Here is a 26,470-nt window from a genome sequence, read left to right as displayed (position 1 = left end):
TACAAGGGGTTAATGGTGATGGGGGATCACCGCCATTAACCCCAGGCTTGATCATGGCAGCGTCTATGTGACAGCTGACATGATCAACCCGTAAGTAAAGTGAATAAAACACACACACAGAAAAATCCTTTATTTTAAATAAAACCAACAAGCCTCGTTCACCATTTTATTAACCCCTCCCAAACAAAGCTCCGGCGTAATCCACAGCTCCGGCTCCTGCGTCCTGCACTGCTGACATCCAGCCGCGACTGTCAGACACAGGCTGAATGCAGCAGACAGCAGAGGTAATTACCGGTCATTTCCCACGGCCGGTAATGTGAACTCACTGCCGACCGTGGGAAATGCAGCGATCTGTCATCTATCCCTCTATCTATCTATCCCTCTGTCTATCTATCTATCCCTCTATCTATTCTTCTGTCTATCCACTATCAGAATTAAATGTATTTTTTTTTTCTTCAATGTGCTTTATTGCATTGAATGCAATAAAGCACATCCCAACCCGCACGCGGCAAAACTGCGGCAATACCGCGAACAATGCCGCGGTAAAACCGCAGCAAACCGGGTGCGGTTTCCCGCGGTTTTTTACCGTGGGTGCGGTAATCTTTGAGAGCATGCGGAATTTACGCAAGGAAATTTCATTTCCCAGTGCGCACAGAGCCTAACTGCGGTAAAAACGCATGTGTTTTTAGTGCTGTTTTTCCGCAGGTGGGTGTGTTTTTCTGCCAGAAGGTGCCTTTTTTCACTGGAGAAACAAATCAGTAGTGTGCGCACATAACCTAAATATGCCCTAATGACTTTTACTCCCCACAATGTGGAAATGGCTCCTATGCCCCATCATTGTGTATGCAGAAATATTACTGCTTGTTGGTTGTAATTTACCGTGGACTATGCAGATAAACAACTGATTAAAGAAGCACTGCCATTTATTTATGTATTTTGTGTGTGTCAATATGTTTAATATACTGACTAATCGCTGTCTTCTCTGTTATTCAGTGCCACTTAGGTCCTCTTCAGTGTCACCTGACCACAATTCAGACTATAGACTTGCATTGTGGAAGCAGCTTCTGAATTCCCGTCAGATGACTCAAAGATATGTATATTGGAACCTCTGCTGTATGTAGGTCTTATACCTTTTTGTTCCTTTTTCTTAATGCCTCTGCATAAAGGAATAACTCGGTGGGCCTACAGGATGCATATGATGGTTCAGATCCTTCTTATCAGAAAAGAAATTCTATGACTCCTAATCCAGGGTACCAGTCAGACATGATGGGTAGGATGTCGTACGACGCTAGCAAGGATCCTTATGGCAGTATGAGGAAAGGTGAGCCCTGATACTTAAATGGTACATATTATGAATCTGTGAATTAGAGGGAATTTGTCACTACTTTGACCTTTTAAACTATTAATATGGGCATACAGGTTTTTAGAATGCTGAAAAATGTCATACCTGTATGTCTCCTATCCGATTATTTGTTGTTGAAATATCATCTGTTATCACTTTATGTAAATGAGCTGGTCCAGGCTATGGGGCGGATGCTGCCTGCAAGATAACTCCAGCTGCAGAGATTATTTTAAATATAAGGCGCATTACTAGTGTGATGTGAGATGGCTGCTCTCTGCAGAGCTGTGTGTGATGATTACTGACACTTCTTCAGGTGCCTCTCAGCTTCAGTGTTGCAATATTTTTGCGATCAAGCAGAGGTCAGAGAGCTGCAAAAAATGTGTTTGCAAGAAATCAAATTTCATTTGTCCTGTTCTGTGTCAGTTACTTGTCACACTGGTAACGCCACTTTTGTGTAAAATAAGCTCTGGAGGCGAAGTTATCTTTCAGGCAGCATCCACCCCATAGCCTGGAAGAGTTAATTTACATAAAGTAATAAGATGATTTATCCACAAGAAAGAAACCGATATGATGCAGACAGGTATGACTTACTTTTTTCAGCACCTATAACCTTTTTCTATAATTTGTATACCCATATTAACATTGTACAAAGGTCAGTGGTGACAGATTCCCTTTAAGTGTATTGGCTAAATAATTTTCTCCCTGTTTTTATTCAGGTCCTGATCCTTTCATGTCTTCAGGTCAGGGGCCCAGTGGGACAATGGGAGATCCTTACAGTAGGGCTACAGGCCCAGGTATGCCAAATATGACTCAGCGTCAGCATTATTATGCTGGTTATGATAGAGGGAGGTACGTATGTCACAAACTTTAATATACTCATTAAAATATTACATATGACAATTGCCGAAATTTAATTTACCAAGCTTAAACGATTTTTCTTGTTTTTGTTTTTTCTCATCTGAAGGCCGGAACCTGGTCTTGGACCAGAAGGAAGCATGGGGAGCAGTGGCACGCAGCCAAATATTATGCCATCCAACACAGACAGTGGCATGTACTCACCTGGGCGTTATCCCCAACAAAGGTATGAATAGGTAAAATGTTAGCTATGTGAAGGAACACTACATGATGTTTTAAAACACTAAAATAGGCTGACTACTTGCTGTTCTCTAATCTTATTATTTCCTTCTAGGCATGACTCCTACAGCAATCAGTACCCCACGCAGGGTACTTCAGGTAGTCCCTATCAAAGTCAGCAGAACCCAATGTATCAACAACAGGTAAGCCATGTGTTAATGGAAAAGCTTGTAATTTAATGAAAGCGGTAGATTGGAACTGGCTGTCTCCTCCCCCCTCTCATTGTACTGTACAACCCTGTTTAAAGAGAATGTGTCATAAGAAAATTAAATATGTCAGGATTTGGCTATGCACTCCGAAGACAGCATGCTGTAGGGGTCAAAACCGTGAATTCAGCATTGCAACTTCTGGATCCGAGTGCTATTGTTTACTTATAATTAAGGCTTTATAACTAGGTCCATATCATTGCAGGACTACTTGGCACATGCTTGTTAGGCTGATGACACCACCTTCTAAATTGTACATAAGGGAATATTACTACTAACAAGCAACAGGCATGAAAAAAGCCTCACAACAGAGTATATAAAGCCCATATAGTTTTGATTAAATCAAGTGAAGAATTATGATTCAACACTTAAAATATAAAAAGCCGGTGCTATATTGATAAATGGCAGACATCATAACTAAAACACACCATATCCCATTTTTATTTTATTTGATGTGTATTTAAAATAAAAAAATCTTGAAAATATCAGTATAGGTACTGGAATATTTAGACTCTTACAATCTGTACTTTCAGGAAGAGTTTTCAGCTCTTCTCATCCCAGACAGGATTATGATGTGTGCAGAGGCGTTGCCTATCATCAGTTACCACAGGATCCACCAATCACAATAGATGATTTCACAACTACTTCTCCCTTCACTATGACCTTTGCTGATGCTGATTACATGCTTCAATACAAAAAATGGGGTCTGAGTCAGTTTATTGCTGCTACTGTACATGTGTATTTCTTGAAAAAGGAAGTGTGAAAACTGTAAAATTTACTATTTTTACTTCCAAAAATGTTTTATTCAAGTTTTTAACATAATATAGTAAATACCCCTTTATGGGGATTACAGGTTATAAGTACATGTATTTTATAAAAGATATAAGGCATGAACAAATCAATAAGGTAAAATGAGAGAAGAATGAAGGGGAAAGGGAAGACAAGATGGTAAGGGGTAGAGGAAAGAAAGAAGGGAGGTTAGCAATATAAGCCAAAACAGTTATATTTGGGATAAATCCGTAAGCAGGTCCATATCTGTACGTTAACTATGGGGATAGGTGCAAGGCATGAGTTAGATTGTTGCCATTATCTTGGTGTATTTCTATACAAGGGTTCCACATATTAAGGAAGGGTACCAAGCTGTCTGACCTAGTTGCGTCAATACTTTCGAACAGCAAAATTCTGTCTGTCCTTACTGACATTTTCATTTAGAAGCGAGATTAATTTTTGCGGTTATAGTAGTGTTACATAGGAGACGGAAGGATTTATTGGGCAAACCGATGGGTTTGTCCTCCAGGAGAAGAGTAGATGGGCCAAGGGTGACATGGTTCCCTAGAACATTGCATATGAGTCGCTCAACTTTTTTCCAGAAGACTGAGCTATAAAGCAGTACTACCATGTGTTTCATGCCCCCAATCATGTTACACCTCCTAACACATTGGTCCAAGGTATGTGGGTAGATACGTTTGAGTCTAGCTGGGATGTTATAAGCTCTGTGTAGTAGTTTAATCACAGTTTCTGTTAGAGGATTGATGACTACCCTTAAAGAGTGTGGTACAGCAACATTGCCATCTTTCTAGGGACATTGAGAAATTTACATCAGTTTCCCAGTGTTCCACAAAAGAAGATTTTGTATTTTCCTGGGGAGTATTAAAGGTAGAATAGAGCCAAGATATCACTTCCTTTCCAAATTGGTTATTCGCAGAAAAGGATTCAAAATAGGAGGGTGGGATTTTATGGATGTTGCGGGTTACTGTGTATGCAGAGTGCAGTACTTGGTTCAGACGCATTGTTTCTGAGGGAAGGGGATTATATTTTTGAATGAATTCCAGTCTCAACAGCACTTCGGTGTCAATGTTCTAGATATGTTTTAGAGTTGTGATACCTTTGTTTGAGTTTCCACCAAGTGAAGGCCCCTTGCTCAAGACCCGGTGGAAACATTGTTTTATTTAATAGGGTTGTTAGAGGAGGAGGACAGGATTATAATTTTATAGCGTAGTTGAAGTAGTTTCCAAAACCGTAAGGTGTGTAAGCAGAGGACTGTGCCAAGTTGTCTGGAGGAGCATCTAAGGACCACAAAAGCCCTGCCACTGAGTGAGGTGCTAGGAGAGAATTTTCAAGTTTAACTTATTTGGGTCTATTAAATGGGGCTGAAACTACCGCCATTTGTACAATTATCATATAGCGCAAAATTTGGCAGTGAAAGGCCTCCTAAACTCCTATGGGTAAACATGGTGGTCATATTTATTCTAGGCCTCTTTCCCTGCCATATATAGTCTGAGATAGTTTTGTGTATGGTAGTAAATGTTATCGCGGGGATATCAATTGGTAGGGATCTGAATTGATATAAGAATCTGGGGGAGAGTGACCATTTTTATTGAATGGATTTTACCAAGACAAGGTAGACATGGGGAGAACTGGGACCATTTAGCTAGATCATTCGTAAATCTCTGAATCAGTGGTGTGTAGTTCCATTTGAATAAAGCGGATTTATTGGATGTTAAATTAGTACCTAGGTAGGTGAGAAAGTGATCTCTTTTCTCAAACCAAAATTGCTCCGTAATGTCAGTTTGATTGCAAACTGACATGTAAGGAAAAGTGCCTCAAATTTATCGACATTGACTTTTAGCCCTGATATGGATTTAAATTGTTTTAAGAAGGGAAAATAAATTGTGTAGCGACGTTATAGGTTGGGAGATGGAGAGCAATATATCGTCTGCGAACAAGCTAGCTTTATGTTTCAGTGTTGGTTTCGAATCCTTTAATGTCTGGCTGATTTCTAATAGCATCCGACCAGGGTCCCATCGCTAGAGCAATTGAAGCCAGGGAGAGAAGGCAACCTTGTTTTTTTCCCCTTTCGATACATATGGGGTTTGGTTGAATGGCGGGCAATTTTAAATAGGCCTTTGGGAAATCGTATAATAGCTGTAGTGCAGAAATAAAGGTCTGGTGGAACCCGAAGCAATTATAACTTTTGAAATAAGTACAGATGTGACAGTCAAAGGCCTTTTCTTTGTCGCTCCATTGGGAGACCCAGACAATTGGGGTGTATAGCTATGCCTCCGGAGGCCACACAAAGTATTACACTAAAAGTGTAAAGCCCCTCCCCTTCTGCCTATACACCCCCCGTGCTCCCACGGGCTCCTCAGTTTTTATGCTTTGTGCGAAGGAGGCAGACATGCACGCATAGCTCCACAGCTTAGTCAGCAGCAGCTGCTGACTATGTCGGATGGAAGAAAAGAGGGCCCTTAACAGGGCCCCCAGCATGCTCCCTTCTCACCCCACTCTTGTCGGCGGTGTTGTTAAGGTTGAGGTATCCATTGCGGGTACGGAGGCTGGAGCCCACATGCTGTTTTCCTTCCCCATCCCCTTTAGGGCTCTGGGTGAAGTGGGATCCTAATCGGTCTCCAGGCACTGAGACCGTGCTCCATCCACAGCTCCTGGGGACTCTGCTGGATAAGGAGCCGAGTATCGTCAGGGACATGGCCCTGCTACTTTCAGGCACTCTGTGTCCCCGTGGGGACCGCGCACAGAAACACTCCAGCATTGCTGGGTGTGTTAGTGCGCCGGGGACCGCAGCGCTGACCGCGCTTGTGCCATCACACACTGCAGCGTGGCTGGGTGTGTTAGTTTACTGGGGACTACCGCGCTGACCGCCGCTGCCATGTTTACTTTTCGGCGCGGCTGGGACTGTTAGTACGCCGGGGACTACCGCGCCGACCGCGCTTATACGGCGGCCGCGCTTATAACTTTAGTCCCCGGCTTTTGCGGCCTAGTCTCATTCTTTTCCCGCCCCCAGGCCTGCCAGTCAGGGGAAGGGCGGGACGCTGTACAGGACATCAGCACTGAGGGCTGGAACATGCTTTTGCATACTCCACCACCCTCACTGTGCACAGTGGGGCACCAGATTCCCGCACTTTCTAGGGCACGCCCACGGCCCCCTCCTCTCCTCAGGACGCCGGCAGCCATTCCTGTCAGCTCTTCTGACGCTGGAGAGGGGAGACAAGCTCTGGGAGACCCAGGCAGGGATTCTGGTGACCACACAACCGCTTTGAGCGGGCGGTAAGCAGCACCTGAGGTGCTGGCCCCACTTGTGCAGAAGTGTACTTATAGATTATATGATTATAGGCTATACTTTACACTGTATGGTGCACGGTTGATTTTTGGCTATATACCCTCCTGGGTTGCTCAGGGGAGACAACAGCATGGCGTCCACAAGAAGCAAGGGTGCCAAAACACAGGCTTACTATGCTGCCTGCGCCGCATGTAAGGCTTCACTACCGGCAGGTTCCACTGACCCTCATTGTGTACAGTGCTCGGCCCCTGTGGCACTTGCTCAGCCGGAGCCTCTGCTAAGGGTGGCCCAGGGGGAGCCACCTGCTAACACTGTCCAGGTGACAGGGACGGAGTTTGCAGTTTTTACTGAAAGACTTTCTGAGACTATGGCTAAGATACTAGAAGCTTTGCAGTCCAGACCGGTATCTCAGACCAGGGGCACTGTGGAATCATTGCCCCCTGGTTCCCCTCTGTTGGAACAACAATGTCCTCCCGGGGTGTCTCATAGATCCCAGGGTGAGGTCTCTGACACGGACCGCAGCCCCAGACCGCCTAAGCGAGCTCGCTGGGAAATCCCCTCGACATCATCACATTGTTCAGGGTCTCAGCGGGAGGACTCTCTGTATGATGAAGCGGAGGTAGCTGATCAGGATTCTGATCCTGAGGCCGCTCTCAACCTTGATACTCCTGATGGGGACGCCATAGTGAATGATCTTATCGCGTCCATAAATCAAATGTTGGATATTTCTCCCTCAGCTCCTCCAGTAGAGGAGTCAGCTTCTCAGCAGGAGAAATTCCGTTTCAGGTTTCCCAAGCGTACAACGAGTATGTTTCTGGACCACTCTGACTTCAGAGAGGCAGTCCAGAAACACCGAGTTTGTCCAGATAAGCGTTTTTCCAAGCGCCTTAAGGATACACGTTATCCCTTCCCCCCTGACGTGGTCAAGGGCTGGACTCAGTGTCCCAAGGTGGATCCTCCAATCTCCAGACTGGCGGCTAGATCCATAGTTGCAGTTGAAGATGGGGCTTCTCTCAAGGATGCCACTGACAGACAGATGGAGCTCTGGTTGAAATCCATCTATGAAGCTATCGGCGCGTCTTTTGCTCCAGCATTTGCAGCCGTATGGGCACTCCAAGCTATCTCAGCGGGTCAAGCGCAAATTGACGCACTCACACGTACGTCTGCGCCGCAAGTGGCGTCCATAACCTCTCAAACGTCGGCATTTGCGTCCTACGCTATTAATGCTGTCCTGGACTCTGCGAGCCGTACGGCGGTTGCAGCCGACAATTCGGTGGCAATACGCAGGGCCTTGTGGCTGCGGGAATGGAAGGCAGATTCGGCTTCCAAAAAGTGCTTAACCGGTTTGCCATTTTCTGGCGACCGTTTGTTTGGTGAGAGATTGGATGAAATCATCAAACAATCCAAGGGAAAGGAAACATCCTTACCCCAGGCCAAACCAAACATACCCCAACAGAGGAGGGGACAGTCGAGGTTTCGGTCCTTTCGGGGTGCGGGCAAGTCCCGATTCTCCTCGTCCAAAAGGCCTCAGAAGGATCAGAGGAACTCCGATTCATGGCGGTCTAAGTCACGCCCTAAAAAGACCGCCGGAGGTGCCGCTACCAAGGCGGCTTCCTCATGACTTACGGCCTCCTCACACCGCATCCTCGGTCGGTGGCAGGCTCTCCCGCTTTTGCGACACCTGGCTGCCACAGGTAAAAGACCGTTGGGTGAGAGACATTCTGTCTCACGGTTACAGGATAGAGTTCAGCTCTCGTCCTCCGACTCGATTCTTCAGAACATCTCCGCCTCCCGAGCGAGCCGATGCTCTTCTGCAGGCGCTGGGCACTCTGAAGGCAGAAGGAGTGGTGGTCCCTGTTCCTCTTCAGCAACAGGGTCACGGTTTTTACTCCAACCTGTTTGTGGTTCCAAAGAAGGACGGGTCTTTCCGTCCGGTCCTGGACCTAAAACTGCTCAACAAACACGTAAAGACCAGGCGGTTCCGGATGGAATCCCTCCGCTCCGTCATCGCCTCAATGTCCCAAGGAGATTTCCTTGCATCGATCGATATCAAAGATGCTTATCTCCACGTACCGATTGCTCCAGAGCATCAGCGCTTCCTGCGCTTCGCCATAGGAGACGAACACCTTCAGTTCGTGGCACTGCCGTTCGGCCTGGCGACAGCCCCACGGGTTTTCACCAAGGTCATGGCTACAGTGGTAGCGGTCCTCCACTCTCAGAGTCACTCGGTGATCCCTTACTTAGACGATCTGCTGGTCAACGCACCCTCTCAAGAGGCATGCCAGCACAGCCTCAACGCTACTCTGGAGACTCTCCAGAGTTTCGGGTGGATCATCAATTTTCCAAAGTCAAATCTGACACCGGCCCAATCGCTGACATACCTTGGCATGGAGTTTCATACCCTCTCAGCGATAGTGAAGCTTCCGCTGAACAAGCAGCGTTCACTACAGACGGGGGTGCAATCCCTCCTTCAAGGTCAGTCACACCCCTTGAGGCGCCTCATGCACTTCCTGGGGAAGATGGTGGCAGCAATGGAGGCAGTCCCTTTCGCGCAGTTTCACCTGCGTCCTCTTCAATGGGACATCCTACGCAAATGGGACAGGAAGCCGACGTCCCTCGACAGGAACGTCTCCCTCTCTCAGGCAACCAAAGCTTCCCTTCGGTGGTGGCTTCTTCCCACTTCATAATCGAAGGGGAAATCCTTCCTACCCCCATCCTGGGCGGTGGTCACGACGGACGCGAGTCTGTCAGGGTGGGGAGCAGTTTTTCTCCACCACAGGGCTCAGGGTACGTGGACTCGGCAAGAGTCCTCACTTCAGATCAATGTTCTGGAGATCAGGGCAGTGTATCTGGCCCTAAAAGCGTTCCAGCAGTGGCTGGAAGGCAAGCAGATCCGAATTCAGTCGGACAACTCCACAGCGGTGGCTTACATCAACCACCAAGGAGGAACACGCAGTCGGCAAGCCTTCCAGGAAGTCCGGCGGATTTTGATGTGGGTGGAAGCCACGGCCTCCACCATCTCCGCAGTTCACATCCCGGGCGTGGAAAACTGGGAAGCAGATTTTCTCAGTCGCCAGGGCATGGACGCAGGGGAATGGTCCCTTCACCCGGACGTGTTTCAGGAGATCTGTTGCCGCTGGGGGATGCCGGACGTCGACCTAATGGCGTCCCGGCACAACAACAAGGTCACGGCATTCATGGCACGTTCTCACGATCACAGAGCTCTGGCGGCAGACGCCTTAGTTCAGGATTGGTCGCAGTTTCAACTCCCTTATGTGTTTCCTCCGCTGGCACTGTTGCCCAGAGTGTTACGCAAGATCAGGGCAGACTGCCGCCGCGCCATCCTCGTCGCTCCAGACTGGCCGAGGAGGTCGTGGTACCCGGATCTGTGGCATCTCACGGTCGGCCAACCGTGGGCACTACCAGACCGACCAGACTTGCTGTCTCAAGGGCCGTTTTTCCATCTGAATTCTGCGGCCCTCAACCTGACTGTGTGGCCATGGAGTCCTGGATCTTAGCGTCTTCAGGATTATCTCAAGAGGTCATTGCCACTATGAGACAGGCTAGGAAACCAACGTCCGCCAAGATCTACCACAGGACGTGGAAAATATTCCTGTCGTGGTGCTCTGCTCGGGGTTTTTCTCCCTGGCCATTTGCCTTGCCCACTTTTCTGTCCTTTCTTCAGTCCGGATTGGAAAAGGGTTTGTCACTCGGATCCCTTAAGGGACAAGTCTCTGCGCTCTCTGTGTTTTTTCAGAAGCGCCTGGCCAGACTTCCACAGGTACGCACGTTCCTGCAGGGGGTTTGTCACATCGTCCCTCCTTACAAACGTCCGTTGGAACCCTGGGATCTGAACAGGGTGCTGACGGTTCTTCAGAAACCACCGTTCGAGCCAATGAGGGATATTTCTCTCGCACGCCTTTCGCAGAAAGTGGTTTTCCTAGTAGCAGTCACTTCACTTCGGAGAGTGTCTGAGCTAGCAGCACTGTCATGCAAAGCCCCTTTCCTGGTGTTTCACCAGGATAAGGTGGTTCTGCGTCCGGTTCCGGAATTTCTCCCTAAGGTGGTATCCCCCTTTCATCTCAATCAGGATATCTCCTTACCTTCTTTTTGTCCTCATCCAGTTCACCAATGTGAAAAGGATTTGCACTTGTTAGATCTGGTGAGAGCACTCAGATTCTACATTTCTCGTACGGCGCCCCTGCGCCGCTCGGATGCACTCTTTGTCCTTGTCGCTGGCCAGCGTAAAGGGACACAAGCTTCCAAATCAACCCTGGCTCGGTGGATCAAGAAACCAATTCTCGAAGCTTATCGTTCCTCGGGGCTTCCGGTTCCATCAGGGCTGAAGGCCCATTCTACCAGGGCCGTGGGAGCGTCCTGGGCCTTGCGGCACCAGGCTACGGCTCAGCAGGTGTGTCAGGCAGCTACCTGGTCGAGCCTGCACACTTTCACGAAACACTATCAGGTGCATACCTATGCTTCGGCAGATGCCAGCCTAGGTAGGCGAGTCCTTCAGGCGGCGGTTGCCCACCTGTAGGACGGAGCCGTTACGGCTCTATTATGAGGTATTATTTATCCACCCAGGGACTGCTTTTGGACGTCCCAATTGTCTGGGTCTCCCAATGGAGCGACAAAGAAGAAGGGAATTTTGTTTACTTACCGTAAATTCCTTTTCTTCTAGCTCCAATTGGGAGACCCAGCACCCGCCCCTGTTTTTTTGTGTACACATGTTGTTCATGTTGAATGGTTTCAGTTCTCCGATATTCCTTCGGATTGAATTTACTTTAAACCTGTTTATAATTTTTTCCTCCTTCTTGCTTTTGCACCAAAACTGAGGAGCCCGTGGGAGCACGGGGGGTGTATAGGCAGAAGGGGAGGGGCTTTACACTTTTAGTGTAATACTTTGTGTGGCCTCCGGAGGCATAGCTATACACCCCAATTGTCTGGGTCTCCCAATTGGAGCTAGAAGAAAAGGAATTTACGGTAAGTAAACAAAATTCCCTTCTTTTTTATATCAATTGCTAACATCATGAGAGGCCTTTTGTATTAGCGCATTGTCTAATATTGAGATTTCTCCTGATATTGTCTGTGGCCTATCTGGTAGGGATGAATGAAGCTTGGTCACGATGTATTAGGGAGGGGAGTAAATTATTGATGTGTTGGTCTTTATGGATGTGAAAATGTTAAGGTCAATATTCAATAGTGATATTGGTCTATAGTTTTTGGGCAATAAGGGATCTTTTTTGGGTTTCAGGATGACAGTCACATGAGCTACCGTATTTTTCGCATTATAAGACAAACTTTTGTTCCCCCAAATTTTGGGGGGAAGCAGGGGGTGAGTCTTATAATCCGAATATACGGATTATATACTGCAGGACCCAGGGAAGGTGGGGGCAGTTCTGCAGCAGTGCTGGCAGCTGAGTCAGGCTGGTGGAGGCTGCAGGAGGCAGCGGGAGATCTCCTGCTCCCACTCATATAATATGCACTGCCGCTGTCCATCACCGTGGTGCTGAAACCGCACCGCGGTGATGGGCTGAGGGAACGGCACATATTATATGTGCCTGCACCCCCCTTTGATGGCACATGCCCCCCCTGTGTTAGATATGGCCCCCATGCTGCTGCCCATCCTAAAATAAAAAAGCTTTACTTACCGCCTCCAGCGCTGATCTCCCGGTGTCTCCCTGCTGCCGTTGTGATCAGGCATGCAGAGATGATGTCACTCTGCTGTGCCGATCACATGACTGGCACCGAGAAGCAGGAAGTGTAGGAGCTCAGCAGCACGGAGGGAGACACTAGGGAGGACAGCGCTGGAGGAGGTAAGTAAAGAGTTTTTTTTATTTCACTATGGGCAGCAGCATGGGGGCCATATCAAACACAGGGGGACGTGTGCCATCCATAGGGGGCCATGGGCAGCACAGGGGGACGTGTGCCATCCATAGAGGGCCATGGGCAGCACAGGGGGACGTGTGCCATCCATAGAGGGCCATGAGCAGCACAGGGGGATGTGTGCCATCCATAGGAAACCTGTGCCAGCTGTAGGGGATGTGTGCCAGCACAGGGGGACGTGTGCAATAAATAGGGGACGTCTGCCATCAATAGGAGACGTGTGCCATCAATAGGGGACATGTGGCATCACTGGGGGACGTGTGCCAGCACAAGGGGGCTATATTCAATATAAGGGGGCCATATCTAGATTAAGGGGGCTAATTTTAGGATGGAGGGGCTACGAAGGACATATACCCTATAGGATTTGTTAGACGGACACTGGCATTATAAGGCGGATCCCATTTAACATTAAAAAAACAAACATTTTTCCTCTTTTCCTTCACCAAATTTGGGGTGCGTCTTATAATCAGGTGCGTCTTATAAAGCGAAAAAAATATGGTGTATAGAATTCTGATGGCATTTGGTGTCTAGAGAAAATGTAATTACAGTACATTTTTGTGAGAAGTTAAAATATCCTTGTATTTTTATAGTGTGCTGCTGTGATCCTGTCAGGGCCCGGTGCCTTGCCTAGCTTTAGGTGCTTAATTGCTGTTGCTGTTTCTTCTTCCGTGATTCCAAGCTGTAATTGTTGCTTGGCTGAGGAGCTGAATTTGGGAACACGGCTATTGGAAACAAAGGAGTTTATCAGGTTTCTTTCTGGTGGGTTTGGGGTGGTGTACAAATTTTAATAGAAAGTATGGAACGTCTTATGAATTTTATTTGGATGAGATGTAATCTGGTCCTTTTGGTCTTTTATTGTAAAAACAGAATTGATTGTGTTTCCCTTTGTTTCAACTTGCGAGCTAGAAGCATTCTTAGTAGCTTGTCTGTGTGCTTGTAGAACATCGCTTGTGTCCATGTGAAAATGTACTAATTTTTTAATAGATTTTTTTATTCTGAATTAAATACATGAAATACTAAAATCTGACTTGACAAATAGGTCATTTTTTATGACACTCCATTAACAAAATCAAAAAGTAAAGGAATGTCTTCACTTGCCAATGTTTGTTTCAATATTTACTTAATTTATGCACTACTCAGTCCGCTATAGCTCAGAGCTAACACTTTGATTTCTTATCTTAAGTCACTAACTTTACACAATTTTTTAATTCTTAGAACTACAAGCGTCCAATGGATGGTAGTTATGGTCCATCGTCTAAACGCCATGAAGGGGAAATGTACAATGCTCCTTATGCTGGGACACAGAGTGGTCAAGGTCCACAACAGCCACAACCTCAACAGCAACAAACATCTGGGTCAGGAGTGCAACCTCCTACTGGTCAGCCTTCTCCAGCTGCAAGTTCACAGCCTACCCAAGACCCTTATGGTCAATATGGGAGTGGTTATCCACAAAGCGCTGGGGAGCGCAGGCCTGCACCCACAGGGCAGAATCAGTTTCCATTTCAATTCGGACGTGAACGGGTGTCATCCACTCCAGGGAACAACACACAGCCACCTCTGCCATCTAGTGGAATGGGAGGCTCTACAGATGGAACACAACCTGGAGCGATGTGGCAAGGTCGAGGAGATATGGGCTACAATTATCAAGTGAGACCTGGTCCTTCTCCAGCCAGCACACAAGGACCTAGTTATCATTCCGGGCCACCTCGTGGAGATGAAATGGTGCATTCCGACCAGCGACTTAGCCATGAGGGCCAGTGGCCAACTCATGTTAACAGGCAACAGCCCCCCTATGTGCCTGCCCCTGGCCCACCTCTGAGCAGAGCTCCACCACAGGCTGGATACCAAGCCTCCTCAAGCATGCCTAACCATTTGCCTCAGGTAGCTAGTCCAGCCACCCCTCGGCCACTGGAAGCCCATACCTCACCCAGCAAGTCCCCATTCCTGAAGATGCAGAAAGCTGGACCCCCTGTACCTGCATCACATATTGTGTCCACCCCATCCCAGCCACCTCTTATTCGCAGGGACATAACTTTTCCTCCAGGTTCAGTGGAAGCCACACAGCCTATACTGAAGCCAAGGAGACGCTTAACTGCAAAGGAAATTGGTATGTTGCAGGAGTGAAGAATGTCTATTTTATAAATTGAAATTAAGTTAAAGGGAACCTGTCAGGTCCAATATGCACCCAGAACCACAACCAGTTCGGGGTGCATAGTGCTAATCCCTGCCTAACTGTTCCTGTATACTCTAGCATAGATAAAGAGATCTTTAGAATAAGTATTTCTAAAGATCTTTTGCCGTATGCTAATGAGCGAGGGCACTAGCCCCCTAGGCCTTGGTTCCCTGGCCAGTCGACCCTCATTAGCATGTTAGTACGCCCCTGTAGGCGTGCTAACATGATAATGAATGTGTCAGAGGATGATCTCACTCACCTCTCCGCCGCCATTACGTCCAACGCTGGATTTCAAATCAGTGCGCATGACCCTGGAGTTTGGGTCATGCGTACTACTTCAGTTTGAAGCCAGGACGCGTACACCCGGCTTCATAGTGCGCATGAGCCAAACTCTGGGGTCATGCGCACTGAGCCGAAATACAGTGTCAGGCGGCAGAGAGGTGAATGAGATCATCCTGACACACTGCGTATTCATTAGCATGATAGTATGCTCCTGTGGGCGTGCTAACATGCTAATGAACGACTGGCCCGGGAAACTAACGCCCAGGGGGCTAGTGCCCTCGCTCATTAGCATACGGTAAAAGATGTTTAGAAATTACTTTTTCTAAAGATCTTTATCTATGCTAGTGTATACAGGGAACGGTTAGGCAGGAATTAGCAATATGCACCCAGAACTGCTCGTGGTTCTCGGTGCATATTGCACCTGACAGGTTACCTTTCAAATGGTTGTCCCCTTAACTAAACTTTGTCCCTGGGTGCAGTTTGTATGTTTATCTCTGCTGCTGCTTCTGGTGTGTGGCATTTGATGCAACAGTAAAATCATGCTGATAGCTTGGCAGCCAGTCTGTGAACTCAGTGGCTCTGCCAGTGTAGATGGAACGCCCTAAACTCTTTAATTGGCTGCCGTTTTCTTTACGTAACATCAGTGCCGCAGCCAGTGCCAGACCATGGGAGCAGCGAGGGATGAAGATTAACTGAAAGGTGATAACACATGTTAGAGACTTAAAAAAAAACATTGAAACAAAAGTACAAGGCTCTGTATACCAAATACTAAAAGTAAGTGTAAAGGCCTTTTTACACACAGCGATAAATCTTTGGCAGATCTGTGGTTGCAGTGAAATCATGGACATATTGTTCCATTTGTACACAGCCACAAACCTGATTGCACTGATTGTCCACAATTTCACTGCAACCACAGATCTGCCGCAGATTTATCTGTGTGTAAAGTGGCCTTTAATGTAATTTTGTGCTGGTTGTTTGTGATGACAAATCACAATGCAGCTAAGATTATGCTTTTTTTCTTTTTTTTTTTTTTGTTCCATATGACAGATTTTCTCTTTGATTTTTTTTTTTCCCCCGTGCTCTTTTAAAAACTGCCTTTTGAGGGCTGTGTGGGTGTAACCAGCAGCTTCCCTCACCTCCCATAATACATTGTGTGCTGTCACACTCGTGCCCCCTCTCTCGCGCGCCCCCTCTCTCTCGCGCGCCCGCTCGCTCTTGTATAATACAGATGGAAAAAGATGTTCAGTAGATCAATAGGTGCATAGATTATAGATAAGACAGATATCCTTAAGCTGGGTTCACACTAAGCGACAGCGACAACGACGTCGCTGTTACGTCACCATTTTCGGTGACGTAACAGCGACCTTGTAAGTCGCTGTTATGATCGCTGCTTAGCTGTCAAACACAGCAGAAGCAGCGATCATAACGTCGCTGTGCTACATGTGCAGAGAGCAGGGAGCCGCGCTTAGCGCTGGCTCCTTGCTCTCCTAGGTACAGTACACATCGGGTTAATTAACCCGATGTGTGCTGCAGCTACATGTCACAGTGCAGAGAGCAGGGAGCCGCGCGCACTGCTTAGCGCTGGCTCCTTGCTACAGTACACATCGGGTTAATTACCTGATGTGTACTGCTGCCACATGTGCACAGAGCAGGAGCCGGCACTGGCAGCGAGAGCGGAGGCTGGTAACTAAGGTAAATATCGGGTAACCAGGGAAAGGTCTTCCCTTGGTTACCCGATGTTTACGCTGGTTACAGCTTACCGCAGCTGCCAGACGCCGGCTCCTGCTGCCTGCTCGCTTCATTTCGTCGCTCTCTCGCTGTCACACACAGCGATGTGTGTGTCACAGCGGGAGAGTGACGACCAAAAAATGAAGCTGGACATTCAGCAACGACCGGCGACCTCACAGCAGGGGCCAGGTCGTTGCTGGATGTCACACACAGCGACAGCGACGGGACGTCGCTGCAACGTCACAGAAAATGGTGACGTAGCAGCGACGTCGTTGTCGCTGTGTGTGACACCAGCTTTAGATATGTATACAGATATCTAAATCATATCGGTCTTTGTTAGCAGGGTTGTGTGCACAGGGCAGGGGGGGATGTGTGCCTGGCCAGTAGCTGACAGAGCCCTGGGAAGTCACTGCTGAGACAGAGAGCAGCAAGACAGGTCAGATAAGCTTGTGTGCACTGTGCCATAGCCTGAGGTAAACTGACCCTGCATTAGCTGCTCCTGGGAGCTCCACAGTATGTAGACTCGAACCCCACCCTCAGAAGACCGTATTCAGTGTGTGTGGAGCTCAAGACATATTTTCCCTGAAAACCAGCTTCTGTCTGGTTCAGAAACAGCCAGGGGAAAGGGGACATCTTAAAGAAGGTTTTTGAAAAGTTTATTTCCGGATTTGATTTATAAAGTATTTTGAAAGTTTCTTAAAATTGCTTGCTCTACATTATTATTAGATAAAAATTAAAATGACAGTTACGCTTTAAATGACTAGAGTTTTAGCAGGTCTCAACATAATTCTCTGTACAACAGAAATTGAAATTTGTGTGATATTTGTCTGCAATTTTCTCATATTGTTAAAAACTGACTGGGCTATGTGCATATTAACCCCTTCACGACCTAGGACTTAACGGTACGTCCTAAAACATGAAGGGGTGATCACCACCAGCTGCTGCGGAGAGCTGTTTTTGATCCCCGCACATGTCTGTTCATTCGAACAGCAGTCATGTATGCCACCCCTTAAATTGCGCTGTCAAAATGTGACGGTGCGATTTAAAGCATCGCAGCGGGGAATGCGCCTTTCCCCGCCGCCATCAGAGGCCCCATGATGCAATCACGGGGAGCTGATGGTAGCACAGGGTCATGTGATAACTCCTGTCGCTATTATGACGTAGTTCCTGCTACAACCGACAGAGCAGCAGCTGTAATAGGATCACAGCATTTTTCCTGATCAGAGCGATGCTGCTCTGATCAGAAGAAAAAAATGAGCGAGCAGACTGCTGATCCTTATAGCTCCCTAGGGGGTCCAGTAAAATGAAAAAAAACCAAAAACTATAAAAGTTCAAATCACCCCCTCATTCGCCCCATTCAAAAGTAAAGGGTTAAAAAAAAATGTGTATATGTGTATTTTTTTAGGTAGAATTTATTTTGTTTTATTCTAGTGTGCGACTGTTCCTTTTTTATATATGTAATATAGTTATAGTGCTGGCCAAAAGTATTGGCACCCCTGCAATTCTGTCAGAGAATACTTCGTTTCTTCTTGAAAATGATTGCAATCACAAATTCTTTGGTATTATCTTCATTTATTTTGCTTGCAATGAAAAAACACAAAAGAGAATGAAACAAAAATCAAATCATTGATCATTTCACACAAAACTCCAAAAATGGGCCAGACAAAAGTATTGGCACCCTTAGCCTAATACTTGGTTGCACAACCTTTAGTCAAAATAACTGCAAACAACCGCTTCCGGTAACCATCAATGAGTTTTTTTTACAATGCTCTGCTGGAATTTTAGACCATTCTTTGGCAAACTGCTCCATAGTCCCTGAGATTTGAAGGGTGCATTCTCCAAACTGCCATTTTGAGATCTCTACACAGGTGTTCTATGGGATTCAGGTCTGGACTCATTGCTGGCCACTTTAGTAGTCTCCACTGCTTTCTATCAAACCATTTTCTAGTGCTTTTTGAAGTGTGTTTTGGGTCATTGTCCTGCTGGAAGACCCATGACCTCTGAGGAAGACCCAGCTTTCTCACACTGGGCCCTACATTATGCTGCAAAATTTGTTGGTAGTCTTCAGACTTCATAATGCCATGCCCGCGGTCAAGCAGTCCAGTGCCAGAGGCAGCAAAGCAACGCCAAAACATCAGGGAACCTTCGCCATGTTTTACTGTAGGGACCGTGTTCTTTTCTTTGAATGCCTCTTTTTTTTTCCTGTAAACTCTATCTTGATGGCTTTTAAAAGCTCTACTTTTGTCTCATCTGACCAAAGAACATTCTTCCAAAACGTTTTAGGCTTTCTCAGGTAACTTTTGGCAAACTCCAGCCTGGCTTTTTTATGTCTCGGGGTAAGAAGTGGGGTCTTCCTGGGTATCATACCATACAGTCCCTTTTCATTCAGATGCCGACGGATAGTACAGGTTGACACTGTTGTACCCTCAGACTGCAGGGCAGCTTGAACTTGTTTGGATGTTAGTCGAGGTTCTTTATCCACCATCCGCACAATCTTGCGTTGAAATCTCTCGTCAATTTTTCTTTTCCTTCCACATCTAGGGAGGTTAGCCACAGTGCCATGGGCTTTAAACTTCTTGATGACACTGCGCACCGTAGACACAGGAACTTTCGGGTCTTTGGAGATGGACTTGTAGCCTTGAGATTACTCATGCTTCCTCACAATTTGGATTCTCAAGTCCTTAGACAGTTCTTTGGTCTTCTTTCTTTTCTCCATGCTCAATGTGGTACACACAAGGACACAGGACAGAGGTTGAGTCAACTTTAATCCATGTCAACTGGCTGCAAGTGTGATTTAGTTATTGCCAACACCTGCTAGGTGCCACAGGTAAGTTACAGGTGCTGTTAAGTACACAAATTAGAGAAGCATCACATGATTTTTCAATCCGTGCCAATACTTTTGTCCACCCCCTTTTTTATGTTTGGTGTGGAATTATATCCAATTTGGCTTTATGACAAAAAATTTTTTTCTTTTTTCACTGAAGACAAATTAAAGGAAAATCACACCAAAGAATTTGTGATTGGAATCATTTTCAAGAAGAAACTGAGTATTATCTGACAGAATTGCAGGAGTGCCATTACTCTTGGCCAGCAGTGTGTATGTATGTATGTATGCATGTATATATATATATATATATATATATATATATATATATATATATATATATATATATATATAATATGTGTGTGTATGTGTGTATATATATGTGTATATATATATATATGGAACAGTCGCACACTATAAAAAAACAAATACATTCTACCTAAAAAATATTAATGGTGGTATTTAATTATAATGGCCATTGTAATACTAGCCCAGCGCCCCCTTACGGCACCCTCCTTTGCTGGGTCCTACTCTAAACTGCATCTTTTCAGGGTTTTAAAAACCTACAAGATCAGCAGGTGAACACAAAGAAGGCTAATGAAGCTGCCAGGAGCTAATATATATGTATGTGTGTGTGTATGTATATATTATATATATAATATAATTTTTTATTTTTTTTTATTATTACATATATTTTTTTATATATAATATATTATTTGGTATAGCCGATCTGTGAACATATAAAATCGTTAATTCTTTGGGTCATCGCAAAATGCAATAGTAGGCGCTCAAAACGTAGCATCTGCACAAAAATTGAACCATTAAAAATGTCACCTCGAGATGCAAAAATAAGCAATCGTTGAGCCCAATATCCCAAAATATGAGAGCGCTATGAGTTGTGGAAAATGTCACAAAAAATGCGCCACTTTTTTTGGACAAACTTCTGAATTTATTTTTTTTTTAAACCCCTTACATAAAATTAAACCTATACATGTTTGGTGTCTACGAACTCGTACTGACCTGAGGAATCACAGCGACACATCAGTTTTACCATATAGTGAACAAAAGAATCGTGCAATCACATTTTTTTTTTTTTTTTCCTTTTCAATTTTTCTGAACTTGGAATTTTTCTACTACACTGTATGGTAAAACTTATGGTTTCATTTAAAAGTATAACTCGTCCCACAAAAAACAGGCTCTCATATGGCAAGATTGACGAAAAAATAAAAAAGTTACAGTTCTCGGAAGGAGGGGAGCAAAAAAAAAAAAAAAAAACCGGAAAATCGCCTGGGGTGAAGGGGTTAAGAGTAAACAAAGTTAAGTTTTTGTACAACTCTGCTTTTCTATTTTATTTATTTATTATATATATAACTGCCTGGCTTCTTGATGTTACTATTATTTTTTTAGGGACTCCTGAGGCTTGGCGTGTTATGATGTCATTGAAGTCAGGCCTCCTTGCTGAAAGTACCTGGGCCCTAGATACCATTAACATTCTTCTTTACGATGACAACAGTATCATGACATTTAACCTCAGTCAGGTAAGGTTATAAATTTAATTATTCACCTTTTTTGTAAACATTTTCCTCTTTTTATTTTGAGCTTGCATATGACCATTTTTACTATTTGTTCATGCAGCTACCTGGGTTACTGGAGTTGTTAGTGGAATATTTCCGACGATGCCTGATTGAAATCTTTGGGATTCTCCGGGAGTATGAAGTTGGAGAGCCTGCACAAAAGACCTTACTTAATCCTTCCACTCATGGCTCTCACAGCCCATTCTTAGGTGATACAGAGTCCACTGATGAAGAGGTGAGCCAATCATTGACAGATGGCGATGCTCAAAGTGAGGATGAGGGTGAAGAAGAAAGGAAGGCCTATTCTGCTCCCTGCAATTCAAGTGAAGATATTCAACGGCATACCAGCAAGTTTGACAAACTTCCTGTAAAAATAGTTCAACGGGAAGATGCCTTTGTGTTGGACTGCTCGCATCAATTGGGTCGTCGGCAAGAATTTGATAGTGGCCTCTTACACTGGCGAATAGGAGGGGGTGACACAACTGAGCACATCCAGACTCACTTTGAAAGGCGTCCCGAGCCCACTTTTTGTAAGCGTCCCCAAACAAAGCGTCGTTTAAAGGAGCAGCAAGTTCTTGCTGTAGAGGTCACAGCTGCCACCATAGATGATGTCTTGTGTTCTCGGTCCAACTCTTTGCCGCCTGATTCAGGAGAAAATTCTGAAGAGGACACTGAATTCCAGTTAAATGGTAGTCCTCCGCCATGCAACAGATATGGTCTTAAAATTCTTGAAGATGAACCACGCAGCAAAGATGAAACTCCACTGTGCACGTTGGAAGATTGGCAAGATGCTCTTTCTCGCCGTTGTGTGTGCATATCAAATATTTTGCGCAGCTTGTCTTTTGTGCCAGGCAATGACTTGGAAATGTCAAAACACCCAGGACTGTTACTACTCCTTGGGAAACTTGTGCTGCTCCATCACAAGCACCCAGAACGGAAACAAGCACCCCTCACCTACGAGAAAGAGGAGGATAGAGACCAAGGAGTTAGTAGCAATAAGGCTGAATGGTGGTGGGACTGTTTGGAAATGTTGCGTGAGAACACACTGGTCACCCTTGCCAATATTTCTGGTCAGCTTGATCTTTCTCCATACCCTGAAAGCATTTGTCTGCCCATCTTGGATGGCTTGCTACATTGGGCAGTGTGTCCATCAGCTGAGGCTCAGGATCCGTTTGTGACACTTGGTCCTAATGCAGTACTTTCTCCCCAGAGACTGGTGTTGGAGGCTCTTAGCAAACTGAGCATTCAAGATAGCAATGTGGACCTAATACTCGCCACACCACCTTTCGGTCGTCTCGACAAGCTGTATGGGACATTGGTGAGGTTCCTAAGTGACAGAAAAAACCATGTGTGCAGGGAAATGGCAGTGGTTCTTCTAGCAAACTTGGCACAGGGCGATAGTTTAGCAGCCAGGGCGATTGCCCTTCAGAAAGGCAGCATTGGTAACCTTCTAGGTTTTCTTGAGGATAGTCTGGCAGCGACTCAATTTCAACAGAGTCAGGCTGCACATTTACATGCACCCTCTGCTCCCTTTGAACCCACAAGTACGGACATGATGCGACGGGCCTCTCGTGCCCTGCTTGCTTTGGCAAAAGTTGAGGAGAACAATTCTGAGTTCACACTGTATGAGGCCCGTCTGCTGGACATCTCTGTGTCTCCACTAATGAACTGCTCAGTGTCACAGGTCATCTGCGATGTTCTCTTCTTGATTGGCCAGTCATGACAGCTGCAGTGGATAACTTCCCAGAATGATTTGCTCCTCCCTTCACCGTAGAAAGGAATTCTCCCTGACTGTTGATTCCATACCCTCTTCCTTTCCTCCCTTTTTTATTTATGCAAAAAAACTATGTCTCAATCCACTGTCCGCCTCAGAAAGGAAATCTGGTCACCCTTGTGGAATTTCCCACCCACTCTTCCTCTCTGTGTTTTGGTGTTAACCAAAGCTACTGTATTTCAGTGAATTTTTATTTTTTATCTAGGGGAAGGGGCTCCACTGTAACTACACTTCCCTCCCCCCAAGTCTACTGTTTATTAGGCCCACAACAGCCAAGGGATGGGCTCCATATTCTAAGGAGATAAAGACTTCTGAATCTTCAAGGAAGGAGAAGGATTTCCTTCTTTATCTTAAAAGTAACTTGCCCTGCTCCTCACCTTGAAATGTTTAGACTAGAATTTGTGTGCCCTGAACTTTTAAACAGAAGAAGAAAAAAAGAAAAAAAAAACCCTGAAAAGAGACATTACCTTTTTAACTGTGCTGGGAAACCCCGCAGAATCCAATCGGAGCTGGAAAAACCCACAACCTCAGAGACTCCAGATGTAGGTTTTTAAATGGAGAGCGGCAAAGTTCGCTTTTAGTTTCCGGAGGAGAGAGAGACGCAGAGAAGTCGCTTTTCCCCCAAAGTTTCATGTGAAGCAACACCCTTACCTCTTTAAACTTAGATTGTAATAATCGGAGATCGCCTCTTATAACTGGTTTTAACCTTTTAGCTTGTAGGTTGCAAGCTGCGATGTCTGTATATATATGATGATGTACATTAAAGACACACCTCTTGTATTCCCCTCAATATTTCCTCACTTACCCTCACCATGCTCACAAGCTTTCTTGGACCTATGGAAAGAATGGAGGAATGGTTACGGTTACTTTCCCCAAGGCCCTTCCAACCAACCTCCCAATGGAGGAACATCTTATAGATGGTTTGATCCACAGAGCAGCAATCCCATCCATCACCTCTTCCTTGTTTCACCCTTTGTATATCCAGCAATCCTATCAACTTTTACTTTTTTCCATCATCCAATCAAGGTGTGAGTTTTATTATTATTTTTTTTTTTTTTTTTCCAGTTCCGACAATTTGACAGGTTTTTTTTTTCCAGCAATTTCTGCATATTTGTAGCTCTGAAAAAAATGTAAATTTCAGCCTATTCCTTTTGTTTTATTTTTATTTTTGCTTAATGATATATCATTTATTCAGTATGAAATCTTTATACTCTATGTTCCCGTGTTAAGAATAAATGTACATTAAATCTTGTTAACAGAGTTGTGAAGAGCTTTTCTGTGAACAGTACACAACTGCTGATGTTTAGTTATTTTTCATCTAAGTGAAATGCTTGGTTGCAGTTTACTTTCAATACTTTTATTTTTGTATTTTGTAATTCACATATCCTACATGTGAAAATGGACACGTTTTTTGTTGTTTGTAACAAGTCCACAGCTTTAAATTAGCTCATAGCCTAAATTGTTGATGAGCAGATAAGTGCGCTTCTGTTGTGTGGTCTTTAAAGAGCACCAATCACCTGGATTTTCCTATATACCCTAAAGCCAGTGCCTTACTGACACTATCAGGCTGGGTATATACATACCCTTAGTTGTCAGCTAGGATATATAGGCTTTGAAATACAGGCAAGTAAAGTTTGGAAAATGAACAGTATTTTTGAGTGGTTGCAGCTGCTAATAGCTGGGGGGGTTGATAGTGATTCCCACCCCCTACCTGTGCGTCCTCCCACTATTATTTATGTGATTTTAATTAGAGGTGCACCTGCTACCAATCTAAATACTGTTCATTTTACAAGCTTAATTTGCTTGTGTTTCAAAACCTATACATCCTAGCTGACAACTAAAGGTATGTATAGAATCAGCAAGTATAGTACTGGCTTTAGGTTATATAGGAAAATCCTGGTGATTGGTGCACTTTAAAACAGTATGAAAATACAGGTAAGTGATGTACTTAGAGGACTATTTTTGTTTCTTATTATTGCTTTGAAACATTAAAGCACCCCCAGACAAGTTTTCTGGCTTCTTGAATTGTAATAGAAACCTTTGCAATACACTAATGATTCGCTCCTTTTTGAGTGCTGATGCTATTTGGTTATCCTACTCCATAAAGGGTTTTTCCCAAATCAAAATGTGGTCTTTTGAACATGGTTATTCATTTGTGCTAGTATAACTTGGTTAAATCTGTACCATTTTGTACAGATCAACACCCAAAATTTGCCTGTCAAGGCTTTATATACCCTTCAGCTGCCATTTGATTTTTTTTTTCTTCCTACTGTAGTTCCACTGCTTTTAGCAGAGTATGTGCATTGCTGTCTCTCAGCTGGTTATAATTCCTCCACTACTTTTTCTGTGCACTCTATAGTCCCGTTCAGTAGCTGGTCAAAACTTATGTTCTGCTATCTACTTCAGTATAACTGCAATTCTGTTTTTTACATCATTGATCTCTTAGCTGGTTCAGAGATCAACCGTCCTGAACTCTGCTGTGCCTTCACAATAAAGTAGGGCTGAGCTTTATTTGTTGCCTGTTTCTAGTTTGTAATGTGAAACTGCAAATGTTGTTCTTTTGAAACATGTAGTAGAAGATTATCCTCTGCCAAATGCATCAACAGAGTTGCATTTGCAGTTTTGCATCATTGATTTGTTGCTGTCATTCACAGCTCAGCCGTGCCTTTTTCAGCTTTGATGTGCGTTGTTAAAGGGAAGGTGTCACATTTTTTAATTTTTGTATTAATAATCGTGATTATGGAATCAATTATTTTTAATACAAATTGAAATTGTTTTACTTTTTATTCTGTTTTTACTGAAGGACTGGGGGCTGCCAGTGTATAAGGGTTGATAATCGCGTTCTGACCCTATCTTTTACAATGTGTGCTTCCTGCTGTGATCTGAACACGCCCCCTGGGCTGTCTAGATCACAGCTAGGGGAGGAGACCGCTGCCATCTTTGTGGAGCTCACAGTGTATATACTGTGCATTCCACTTTCCCCCTGAGTACAGCTGCAAGCGGCGATCTGCAGCGTGAGCCTAGTAGTGTATTGTAGTTGGCAGGCTGTGATCACCGCTCGCCGCATGATGTACTCACTTCAAAGCTCCACTCTTGGCAGCTACTCCTGTCAGCGCTCTGTGTGCTGCCAGGAGGAGCTGCCGAGAGATACCCTGCTGACCGGAGATGGCAGGCTGTGATCACCGCTCACCGCAGCATATACTCACCTCGGAGCTCTGCTCTCGGCAGCTACTCCTGTCAGCGCCCTGTGCGCTGCCAGGGGGAGCTGTGGAGACACACCAGGCTGACAGGAGAGGCTGTCGGGGGGGAGGTCTGAGGTGAGTGCATGTGGCTGGGAGCGGTGATCGCGGTGTCACATCTGTAGTGCCGTGTCGGGCTCAGGCTGCAGATCACCCCTCCTGGTCGCATCTCACCTCAGACCTCCGATCCCGTCCGGCAGCTTCTCTTATCAGCCTGGTGTCTCGGCAGTTCC

At 45.4% G+C, this 26,470-nt stretch overlaps 1 protein-coding gene across 2 annotated transcripts in view; it reads left to right on the top strand.

The window, feature by feature from the left end:
- ARID1A (AT-rich interaction domain 1A) overlaps positions 1 to 24,250 on the top strand; it is a 330,997-nt gene extending 306,747 nt beyond the window's left edge. For both annotated transcript variants that reach the window (XM_075335909.1, XM_075335910.1), the window contains 7 exons: positions 1,167 to 1,321; positions 2,059 to 2,191; positions 2,307 to 2,423; positions 2,532 to 2,619; positions 13,859 to 14,750; positions 21,058 to 21,188; positions 21,286 to 24,250. In XM_075335909.1, the coding sequence (XP_075192024.1) occupies positions 1,167 to 1,321; positions 2,059 to 2,191; positions 2,307 to 2,423; positions 2,532 to 2,619; positions 13,859 to 14,750; positions 21,058 to 21,188; positions 21,286 to 22,947 (3,178 nt within the window). In that variant the 3' untranslated portion in view covers positions 22,948 to 24,250. The remainder of the gene's footprint in view (positions 1 to 1,166; positions 1,322 to 2,058; positions 2,192 to 2,306; positions 2,424 to 2,531; positions 2,620 to 13,858; positions 14,751 to 21,057; positions 21,189 to 21,285) is intronic.
- Positions 24,251 to 26,470: the final 2,220 nt, after the last annotated feature.

Source organism: Anomaloglossus baeobatrachus, chromosome 2, assembly GCF_048569485.1.
Source record: "Anomaloglossus baeobatrachus isolate aAnoBae1 chromosome 2, aAnoBae1.hap1, whole genome shotgun sequence".
Lineage (NCBI taxonomy): Eukaryota > Metazoa > Chordata > Amphibia > Anura > Aromobatidae > Anomaloglossus > Anomaloglossus baeobatrachus.
This window is presented reverse-complemented; position numbering and strand designations above follow the sequence as displayed.